This window comes from Coregonus clupeaformis, chromosome 14 (assembly GCF_020615455.1).
Source record: "Coregonus clupeaformis isolate EN_2021a chromosome 14, ASM2061545v1, whole genome shotgun sequence".
Taxonomy (NCBI): domain Eukaryota; kingdom Metazoa; phylum Chordata; class Actinopteri; order Salmoniformes; family Salmonidae; genus Coregonus; species Coregonus clupeaformis.
Window position 1 is genome coordinate 1,367,799 of NC_059205.1, and position 11,189 is coordinate 1,378,987.

The 11,189-nt window shown below is 49.2% G+C and overlaps 1 protein-coding gene across 1 annotated transcript in view; it reads left to right on the forward strand.

The window, feature by feature from the left end:
* The window catches only part of LOC121557245 (calcium/calmodulin-dependent 3',5'-cyclic nucleotide phosphodiesterase 1A-like), a 111,188-nt gene extending 101,659 nt beyond the window's left edge, over nt 1-9,529 (forward strand). The window contains exons 13-16 of the mRNA XM_045224905.1: nt 7,620-7,737; nt 9,013-9,188; nt 9,290-9,401; nt 9,490-9,529. Of these exons, the coding sequence (XP_045080840.1) occupies nt 7,620-7,737; nt 9,013-9,188; nt 9,290-9,401; nt 9,490-9,529 (446 nt within the window). The remainder of the gene's footprint in view (nt 1-7,619; nt 7,738-9,012; nt 9,189-9,289; nt 9,402-9,489) is intronic.
* Nucleotides 9,530-11,189: the final 1,660 nt, after the last annotated feature.

The following is an 11,189-nucleotide window of genomic DNA, read 5'->3' on the forward strand; positions in this document are numbered from 1 at the left end:
GACAGCAAGTCATCCATGGTGGCCCAGTCACAACCCTAACCCTGACAGCAAGTCATCCATGGTGGCCCAGTCACAACCCTAACCCTGACAGCAAGTCATCCATGGTGGCCCAATCACAATCACAACCCTGACCGCAAGTCATCCATGGTTGTCCAGTCACAACCCTAACCCTGACAGCAAGTCATCCATGGTGGCCCAATCACAACCCTAACCCTGACAGCAAGTCATCCATGGTGGCCCAATCACAACCCCTAACCCTGACAGCAAGTCATCCATGGTGGCCCAGTCACAACCCTAACCCTGACCGCAAGTCATGCATGGTGGCCCAGTCACAACCCTAACCCTGACAGCAAGTCATCCATGGTGGCCCAATCACAACCCCTAACCCTGACAGCAAGTCATCCATGGTTGCCCAGTCACAACCCCTGACCGCAAGTCATCCATGGTGACCCAGTCACAACCCTAACCCTGACAGCAAGTCATCCATGGTGGCCCAATCACAACCCTAACCCTGACCGCAAGTCATCCATGGTGGCCCAATCACAACCCTAACCCTGACAGCAAGTCATCCATGGTGGCCCAATCACAACCCTAACCCTGACAGCAAGTCATCCATGGTGGCCCAGTCACAACCCTAACCCTGAGAGCAAGTCATCCATGGTGGCCAAATCACAACCCTACCCTGACAGCAAGTCATCCATGGTGGCCCAGTCACAACCATAACCCTGACCGCAGGTCATCCATGGTGGCCCAGTCACAACCCTAACCCTGACCGCAAGTCATCCATGGTGGCCCAGTCACAACCCTACCCTGACAGCAAGTCATCCATGGTGGCCCAATCACAACCCTAACCCTGACCGCAAGTCATCCATGGTGGCCCAGTCACAACCCTAACCCTGACAGCAAGTCATCCATGGTGGCCCAGTCACAACCCTAACCCTGACCGCAAGTCATCCATGGTGGCCCAGTCACAACCCTAACCCTGACAGCAAGTCATCCATGGTGGCCCAATCACAACCCTAACCCTGACAGCAAGTCATCCATGGTGGCCCAGTCACAACCCTAACCCTGACCGCAAGTCATCCATGGTGGCCCAATCACAACCCTAACCCTGACAGCAAGTCATCCATGGTGGCCCAATCACAACCCTAACCCTGACAGCAAGTCATCCATGGTGGCCCAATCACAACCCTAACCCTGACCGCAAGTCATCCATGGTGGCCCAATCACAACCCTAACCCTGACAGCAAGTCATCCATGGTGGCCCAATCACAACCCTAACCCTGACAGCAAGTCATCCATGGTGGCCCAGTCACAACCCTAACCCTGACCGCAAGTCATCCATGGTGGCCCAGTCACAACCCTAACCCTGACCGCAAGTCATCCATGGTGGCCCAATCACAACCCTAACCCTGACAGCAAGTCATCCATGGTGGCCCAATCACAACCCCTAACCCTGACCGCAAGTCATCCATGGTGGCCCAGTCACAACCCTAACCCTGACAGCAAGTCATCCATGGTGGCCCAATCACAACCCTAACCCTTACAGCAAGTCATCCATGGTGGCCCAGTCACAACCCTAACCCTGACCGCAAGTCATCCATGGTGGCCCAGTCACAACCCTAACCCTGACCGCAAGTCATCCATGGTGGCCCAATCACAACCCTAACCCTGACTGCAAGTCATCCATGGTAGCCCAATCACAACCCTAACCCTGACAGCAAGTCATCCATGGTGGCCCAATCACAACCCTAACCCTGACAGTAAGTCATCCATGGTGGCCCAGTCACAACCCTAACCCTGACAGCAAGTCATCCATGGTGGCCCAATCACAATCACAACCCTGACAGCAAGTCATCCATGGTGGCACAATCACAACCCTAACCCTGACAGCAAGTCATCCATGGTGGCCCAGTCACAACCCTAACCCTGACCGCAAGTCATCCATGGTGGCCCAGTCACAACCCTAACCCTGACAGCAAGTCATCCATGGTGGCCCAATCACAACCCTAACCCTGACAGCAAGTCATCCATGGTGGCCCAGTCAAAACCCTAACCCTGACAGCAAGTCATCCATGGTGGCCCAGTCACAACCCTAACCCTGACAGCAAGTCATCCATGGTGGCCCAATCACAATCACAACCCTGACCGCAAGTCATCCATGGTTGCCCAGTCACAACCCTAACCCTGACAGCAAGTCATCCATGGTGGCCCAATCACAACCCTAACCCTGACAGCAAGTCATCCATGGTGGCCCAATCACAACCCTAACCCTGACAGCAAGTCATCCATGGTGGCCCAATCACAATCACAACCCTGACAGCAAGTCATCCATGGTGGCCCAATCACAACCCTAACCCTGACAGCAAGTCATCCATGGTGGCCCAATCCCAATCACAACCCTGACCGCAAGTCATCCATGGTGGCCCAGTCACAACCCTAACCCTGACAGCAAGTCATCCATGGTGGCCCAATCACAACCCTAACCCTGACAGCAAGTCATCCATGGTGGCCCAATCACAACCCTAACCCTGACCGCAAGTCATCCATGGTGGCCCAATCACAACCCTAACCCTGACAGCAAGTCATCCATGGTGGCCCAATCACAACCCTAACCCTGACAGCAAGTCATCCATGGTGGCCCAATCACAACCCTAACCCTGACCGCAAGTCATCCATGGTGGCCCAATCACAACCCTAACCCTGACAGCAAGTCATCCATGGTGGCCCAATCACAACCCTAACCCTGACAGCAAGTCATCCATGGTGGCCCAGTCACAACCCTAACCCTGACCGCAAGTCATCCATGGTGGCCCAGTCACAACCCTAACCCTGACCGCAAGTCATCCATGGTGGCCCAATCACAACCCTAACCCTGACAGCAAGTCATCCATGGTGGCCCAATCACAACCCTAACCCTGACCGCAAGTCATCCATGGTGGCCCAGTCACAACCCTAACCCTGACAGCAAGTCATCCATGGTGGCCCAATCACAACCCTAACCCTTACAGCAAGTCATCCATGGTGGCCCAGTCACAACCCTAACCCTGACAGCAAGTCATCCATGGTGGCCCAATCACAACCCTAACCCTTACAGCAAGTCATCCATGGTGGCCCAGTCACAACCCTAACCCTGACCGCAAGTCATCCATGGTGGCCCAGTCACAGACGGTTGCGTAATAAGTAGTAATATGTGATACATTTCCATGTCCATTGCCCTTCATACCACAACAATACAACATCCATGATAAACTATAATGAGATTTACTCAACTTGATTTAAACGTGACCTTTGGAAGGTATCTGGACGGTTGACTTGGGAGCACTAGTGGCGGTCAGATAATGGTTACACATGGTTGGTCTGGACGGTTGACTTGGGAGCACTAGTGGCGGTCAGATAATGGTTACACATGGTTGGTCTGGACGGTTGACTTGGGAGCACTAGTGGCTGTCAGATAATGGTTACACATGGTTGGTCTGGACGGTTGACTTGGGAGCACTAGTGGCGGTCAGATAATGGTTACACATGGTTGGTCTGGACGGTTGACTTGGGAGCACTAGTGGCGGTCAGATAATGGTTACACATGGTTGGTCTGGACGGTTGACTTGGGAGCACTAGTGGCGGTCAGATAATGGTTACACATGGTTGGTCTGGACGGTTGACTTGGGAGCACTAGTGGCGGTCAGATAATGGTTACACATGGTTGGTCTGGACGGTTGACTTGGGAGCACTAGTGGCGGTCAGATAATGGTTACACATGGTTGGTCTGGACGGTTGACTTGGGAGCACTAGTGGCGGTCAGATAATGGTTACACATGGTTGGTCTGGACGGTTGACTTGGGAGCACTAGTGGCGGTCAGATAATGGTTACACATGGTTGGTCTGGACGGTTGACTTGGGAGCACTAGTGGCGGTCAGATAATGGTTACACATGGTTGGTCTGGACGGTTGACTTGGGAGCACTAGTGGCGGTCAGATAATGGTTACACATGGTTGATTCTTGTCCAGTGTGCTCAGGCTGTTGTTAAATTTGAACCATTTGAGGGGCATGCATCACCAGCAAAGTCATTCACACCATTAGCACAAGCAGGTCTGATTAGGCTCAGCTATACCGCTGCCATAGAAACAAACAGAGCATGGCTTTGTGTCTGTGGTTGCACCTTTAGAATGCAGATAACTGCTCGTCTCTAGACAAACCATAAAAAAAAGAAAATCAAAACCCTATATAATCTACAACAAAAAAAATTGTCACAAAAAATTGATGATTTGCAATATGGATCAGATTTTCATTTACATTTACATTTATGTCATTTAGCAGACGCTCTTATCCAGAGCGACTTACAAATAGGTGCATTCACCTTATAGCCAGTGGGATAACCACTTTACAATTTTTTTCTTTTTTTTCTTCTTTTTTTTGGGGGGGGGGGGGGGGGTTGGGGGAAGGGGGGGTAGAAGGATTACTTTATCCTATCCCAGGTATTCCTTAAAGAGGTGGGGTTTCAAATGTCTCCGGAAGGTGGTGAGTGACTCCGCTGTCCTGGCGTCGTGAGGGAGCTTGTTCCACCATTGGGGTGCCAGAGCAGCGAACAGTTTTGACTGGGCTGAGCGGGAACTATGCTTCCGCAGAGGTAGGGGAGCCAGCAGGCCAGAGGTGGATGAACGCAATGCCCTCGTTTGGGTGTAGGGACTGATCAGAGCCTGAAGGTACGGAGGTGCCGTTCCCCTCACAGCTCCGTAGGCAAGCACCATGGTCTTGTAGCAGATGCGAGCTTCAACTAGAAGCCTGTGGAGTGTGCGGAGGAGCGGGGTGACGTGAGAGAACTTGGGAAGGTTGAACACCAGACGGGCTGCGGCATTCTGGATGAGTTGTAGGTGTTTAATGGCACAGGCAGGGAGCCCAGCCAACAGCGAGTTGCAGTAATCCAGACGGGAGATGACAAGTGCCTGGATTAGGACCTGTGCCGCTTCCTGTGTAAGGCAGGGTCGTACTCTCCGAATGTTGTAGAGCATGAACCTACAGGATCGGGTCACCGCCTTGATGTTAGCGGAGAACGACAGGGGGGATTCAGCAGGGAGGAGAATGTGGCAAAGAGCTTCCTAGGGTTAGATGCAGATGCTTGGAATTTAGAGTGGTAGAAAGTGGCCTTAGCAGCAGAAACAGATGAAGAAAATGTAGAGAGGAGGGAGTGAAAAGATGTCAGGTCTGCAGGGAGTCTAGTTTTCTTCCATTTCCGCTCAGCTGCCCGGAGCTCTGTTCTGTGAGCTCGCAATGAGTCATCAAGCCACGGAGCTGGAGGGGTGCCGATCCGGCCGGGAGGATAGGGGACAGGATAGGTCAAAGGATGCAGAAAGGGAGGAGAGGAGGGTTGAGGAGGCAGAATCAGGAGATTGGAGGGAGAAGGATTGAGCAGAGGGAAGAGATGATAGGATGGAAGAGGAGAGAGTAGCGGGAGAGAGAGAGCGAAGGTTGCGACGGCGCATTACCATCTGTGTAGGGGCAGAGTGAGTAGTGTTGGAGGAGAGGGAGAGAGAAAAGGATACAAAGTAGTGGTCGGAGACTTGGAGGGGAGTTGCAGTGAGATTAGTAGAACAACAGCATCTAGTAAAGATGAGGTCAAGCGTATTGCCTGCCTTGTGAGTAGGGGGACGGTGAGAGGGTGAGGTCAAAAGAGGAGAGGAGTGGAAAGAAGGAGGCAGAGAGAAATGAGTCAAATGTAGACGTAGGGGAGGTTGAAATCCCCCAGAACTGTGAGGGGTGAGCCATCCTCAGGAAAGGAACTTATCAAGGCGTCAAGCTCATTGATGAACTCTCCAAGGGAACCTGGAGGGCGATAGATGACAGGGATATTAAGCTTAAATGGGCTAGTGACTGTGACAGCATGGAATTCAAATGAGGAGATAGACAGATGGGTCAGGGGAAAAATTGAGAATGTCCACTTGGGAGAGATGAGGATTCCTGTGCCACCACCCCGCTGACCAGATGCTCTCGGGGTATGCGAGAACACATGGTCAGACGAGGAGAGAGCAGCAGGAGTAGCAGTGTTTTCAGTGGTAATCCATGTTTCCGTCAGCGCCAAGAAGTCGAGGGACTGGAGGGTAGCATAGGCTGAGATGAACTCTGCCTTGTTGGCAGCAGAACGGCAGTTCCAGAGGCTGCCTGAGACCTGGAACTCCACGTGGGAGGTGCGTGCAGGGACCACCAGGTTAGAGAGGCAGCAGCCACGCGGTGTGAGGCGTTTGTGTAGCCTGTGCGGAGAGGAGAGAACAGGGATAGGCAGAGGCATAGTTTACAGGCTGCAGCAAATGGCTACAATAATGCAGAGGAGATCGGAATGAAATGAACTAAACATCTGGGAAAGGAGAGAGCGGGGCCTCCCTCACCACAACCCCCAAATATAACTCTCCCAACTTCCACCTCAGAAACTATAATTGTAGTAAACTACAGCAGTTCAATGTTTTCTAGGAATAGACTAACTTAGTTTATTCAGCTAGCTAACTAGGTGCAGTATTATTCCGTGAAGATCGTCCGGGCACCTCGTCATAAGACGCCACAGCCAGCTAGCATGCCGGCCATAACAAACCACCAGTGTATCAACACGCAAGCAGATCGTTCGTGTCCGTGTCTAACGTTGTGGGTTAGTCCCGACAGCTTGAGCGAGTCCGTCGTCAACTTATTCAGCCAGTTAGTTAGCTAGAATAGTTAGCAAACTAGCTAGCCATTGCTTTCAGACAAAGAAGAACCCCTCCTTTCACGGCACGAACACACAGAGAGAGCCAAACTAACGTTAACTAGTCACCCATGTCCCGAATTCCTTGAACGACTCGGGCTATCAATATGTAAAAAAACAAAACACAAATGTAGGTTATGACTTACCCCTAGCAGCTACTGTTAGCTAGCCAAGTGCAAAGCTAGCCACTGAATTGACTCAGCCAGTTCGCGTCTGTTCGCTCGGTCGTTCCAGCTATTGTTTAGTAGCTATCCAGGTAGCAACAAGCTAGCTAAATTTCAAGCACAGTAGCCACTTGCTACCTAACGTTAACGGTTCAGACAATGAGGTTAGAAAACAGCTGAATGGTAGGCAATTATTGTATGTAATTATTGTAGGCAGCCAGCTGGCGTAATTACAGGCACTCTCAGGCGTGAAACAACTATACCGTTGCTAATAGCTACTCGCCAGCTAGTCCAGGTGGTGGGTTAGCCAGCTAGCTTTTTGCTACACCCGGCACAGCCGAATACAATACTAACCTACAATAATTACATACAACAAACCACGATAACTACCTACAATACCCAACAACAATCTAAATACATAGTTTAAGCTTTACTCGACAAAGCCCAAGCTATGTATAAAGCCAAGCTTACCCGACGACAATTAAAAGCCAACTCCAGGATCTCAGCAGTCAGGCACTCGAGCCAGAGTTGTGGGTGGTCATGTGCCTCGGTTGGTAAAGCATGGTTCTTGCATGGTTCTTGCAACGCCAGAGTTGTGGTTTCGATTCCCACGGGGGACCAGTACGCTCTGCTAAATGAGTCATTACCAGTAAATAGATGAAATGTTAGTTGGGCTGTAGAATTGTTTATCCCACTGGCCTAATAGTCTCCATGTGTCTGTCTCCAGGGTTTATAGATTACATCGTGGTTCCAACCTTCACTGTGTTGACAGACATGACGGAGAAGATTGTCATTCCTCTCATCGACGAGGCGTCACTCAGCCTGGCAGGGTTCAGACGCTCCAGGTACCACACTTCCTGCTTCTACTTCCTGCTTCCTGTTTCTCCTCAGACCCTGTAGGAAAAGAGAGCATCGCCAACATAGTGTATCTTCTGGACCTATCAGTGTGTGGCACTGGGTCACTGTTATACCCTGTTATAGCCTGTTATACCCTGTTATACCCTGTTATACCCTGTTATAGTCTTTATACCCTGTTATAGCCTGTTATACCCTGTTATAGCCTGTTATAGTCTGTTATACCCTGTTATACCCTGTTATAGCCTGTTATAGTCTGTTATACCCTGTTATACCCTGTTATAGCCTGTTATACCCTGTTATACCCTGTTATACCCTGTTATAGCCTGTTATACCCTGTTATAGCCTGTTATACCCTGTTATAGCCTGTTATAGTCTGTTATACCCTGTTATAGCCTGTTATACCCTGTTATAGCCTGTTATAGCCTGTTGTAGTCTGTTATACCCTGTTATACCCTGTTATAGCCTGTTATACCCTGTTATACCCTGTTATACCCTGTTATAGCCTGTTATACCCTGTTATAGCCTGTTATACCCTGTTATAGCCTGTTATACCCTGTTATACCCTGTTATAGCCTGTTATACCCTGTTATACCCTGTTATACCCTGTTATAGCCTGTTATACCCTGTTATACCCTGTTATACCCTGTTATAGTCTGTTATACCCTGTTATAGCCTGTTATACCCTGTTATAGCCTGTTATAGTCTGTTATACCCTGTTATACCCTGTTATAGCCTGTTATAGTCTGTTATACCCTGTTATACCCTGTTATAGCCTGTTATACCCTGTTATACCCTGTTATATACGCTGTGTGGTCGAGTCTGAGAAGGATTGAACACTGCTGTTATCCCAAACACAGGACCCACTCCCTGCTTTAAAGGAGAGTTGTCAACCTCACTGTCTTCCACCTGTCAACCCTGTAGAAACTCTGTCTCCTCTAGTGCTCCAGTCTCAGTTAACTAACGGTCTTCTTCCTGTCAACCTCTCCTCTCCTCTCCTCTCCTCTCCTCTCTCCTCTCCTCTCTCCTCTCCTCTCCTCTCCCTCTCCTCTCCTCTCCTCTCCTCTCCTCTCCTCTCCTCTCCTCTCCTCTCCTCTCCTCTCCTCTCCTCTCCCTCTCCTCTCCTCTCCTCTCCTCTCCTCTCCTCTCCTCTCCTCTCCTCTCCTCTCCTCTCCTCTCTCTCCTCTCCTCTCCACTCCACTCCCTCCACTCCACTCCACTCCTCTCCACTCCACTCCACTCCACTCCACTCCACTCCACTCCAGTCTAAACACTATTCGCTGTGAGGATGCTAAGCGTGGTAGTGTAAAGAGTACAGGGTCAGAGGGCAGTCCTACTGGACATTATTCTCTACTGGCTGTGGACCTGAACAACTTCAAGGCTCTGTGGAATGAACAGGTTTATCAGAACAGAGAGAGATGGAAGACACAGGCCACTAAAGGTGTTTTCTCTATAGTTTTCTCTATCAATCAATTAACCAACCAACCAATCAATATCCCTTTACACTTTTGTGTGTGTGTTTGTTCCTGTGTGTTCCTCCAGAGACACAGGAGAAGGCCAGAAGGGAGGCTGAGGAGGAGAAAGTTCTGCAGGAAGACACGATGGAACCCCAGGAGGGACAAACTGAACCAGAGCTGGGAGATACAGAGACACAGCAGGGAGGGGGGGGGGAGGAGGAAGAAGAGGTGGAGAGAGTGGGAGAAGAGGAGAGTGAAGTGCCAGAGGATCTCAACAGACCTCAGGACAGATGCACAGAGGAGACCGCAGAGAGAGATGGTGTGAGGACCGGAGAGAGAGATGGAGTGAGGACCGGAGAGAGAGATGGAGTGAGGACCGCAGAGAGAGATGGTGTGAGGACCGGAGAGAGAGATGGAGTGAGGACCGGAGAGAGAGATGGAGTGAGGACCGGAGAGAGAGATGGTGTGAGGACCGGAGAGAGAGATGGACAGAGGACCGGAGAGAGAGATGGACAGAGGACCGGAGAGAGAGATGGAGAGAGGACAGAAGAGAGAGACGGAGGGAGGACACAGCCTGGGAGTGCAGCAGGAACAAGCCAACCATTACCGAATGGTAGGTCTTATTATACTGTATATTTAACAGCTTTTTCAGGGAACATTTTCTTATGGCATGTGACTTGTCTCTGATGACCCTTATCTCATAAATGTCAGAGGGGGCGGGGGCTCAACAGAGTGACCAGAACAAGACCAGAACACCTGAAGGTAAGAGGCTCTAGGTATACTATACACTACACTATATATATAGGACTGTGTTGTTTCTCTCAGCGATAGAGCTGGACTAGGTATACTATACACTACACTATATATATAGGACTGTGTTGTTTCTCTCAGCGATAGAGCTGGACTAGGTATACTATACACTACACTATATATATAGGACTGTGTTGTTTCTCTCAGCGATAGAGCTGGACTAGGTATACTATACACTATACTATACATTTTAGTCATTTAGCAGACGCTCTTTTCCAGAGCGACTTACAGTTAAGTGAGTGCATACATTTTCATACTGGCTACACTCTCTACTGGACAGAGACTATTACATATGATCTCTTCTTCTCTAACACTCTCTACTGGACAGAGACTATTACATATGATCTCTTCTTCTCTAACACTCTCTACTGGACAGAGACTATTACATATGATCTCTTCTTCTCTAACGCTCTCTACTGGACAGAGACTATTACATATGATCTCTTCTTCTCTAACACTCTCTACTGGACAGAGACTATTACATATGATCTCTTCTTCTCTAACACTCTCTACTGGACAGAGACTATTACATATGATCTCTTCTTCTCTAACACTCTCTACTGGACAGAGACTATTACATATGATCTCTTCTTCTCTAACACTCTCTACTGGACAGAGACTATTACATATGATCTCTTCTTCTCTAACACTCTCTCTACTGGACAGAGACTATTACATATGATCTCTTCTTCTCTAACACTCTCTACTGGACAGAGACTATTACATATGATCTCTTCTTCTCTAACACTCTCTACTGGACAGAGACTATTACATATGATCTCTTCTTCTCTAACACTCTCTACTGGACAGAGACTATTACATATGATCTCTTCTTCTTCTCTAACACTCTCTACTGGACAGAGACTATTACATATGATCTCTTCTTCTCTAACGCTCTCTACTGGACAGAGACTATTACATATGATCTCTTCTTCTCTAACGCTCTCTACTGGACAGAGACTATTACATATGATCTCTTCTTCTCTAACACTCTCTACTGGACAGAGACTATTACATATGATCTCTTCTTCTCTAACACTCTCTACTGGACAGAGACTATTACATATGATCTCTTCTTCTCTAACACTCTACTGGACAGAGACTATTACATATGATCTCTTCTTCTTCTCTAACACTCTCTACTGGACAGAGACTATTATATATGATCTCTTATT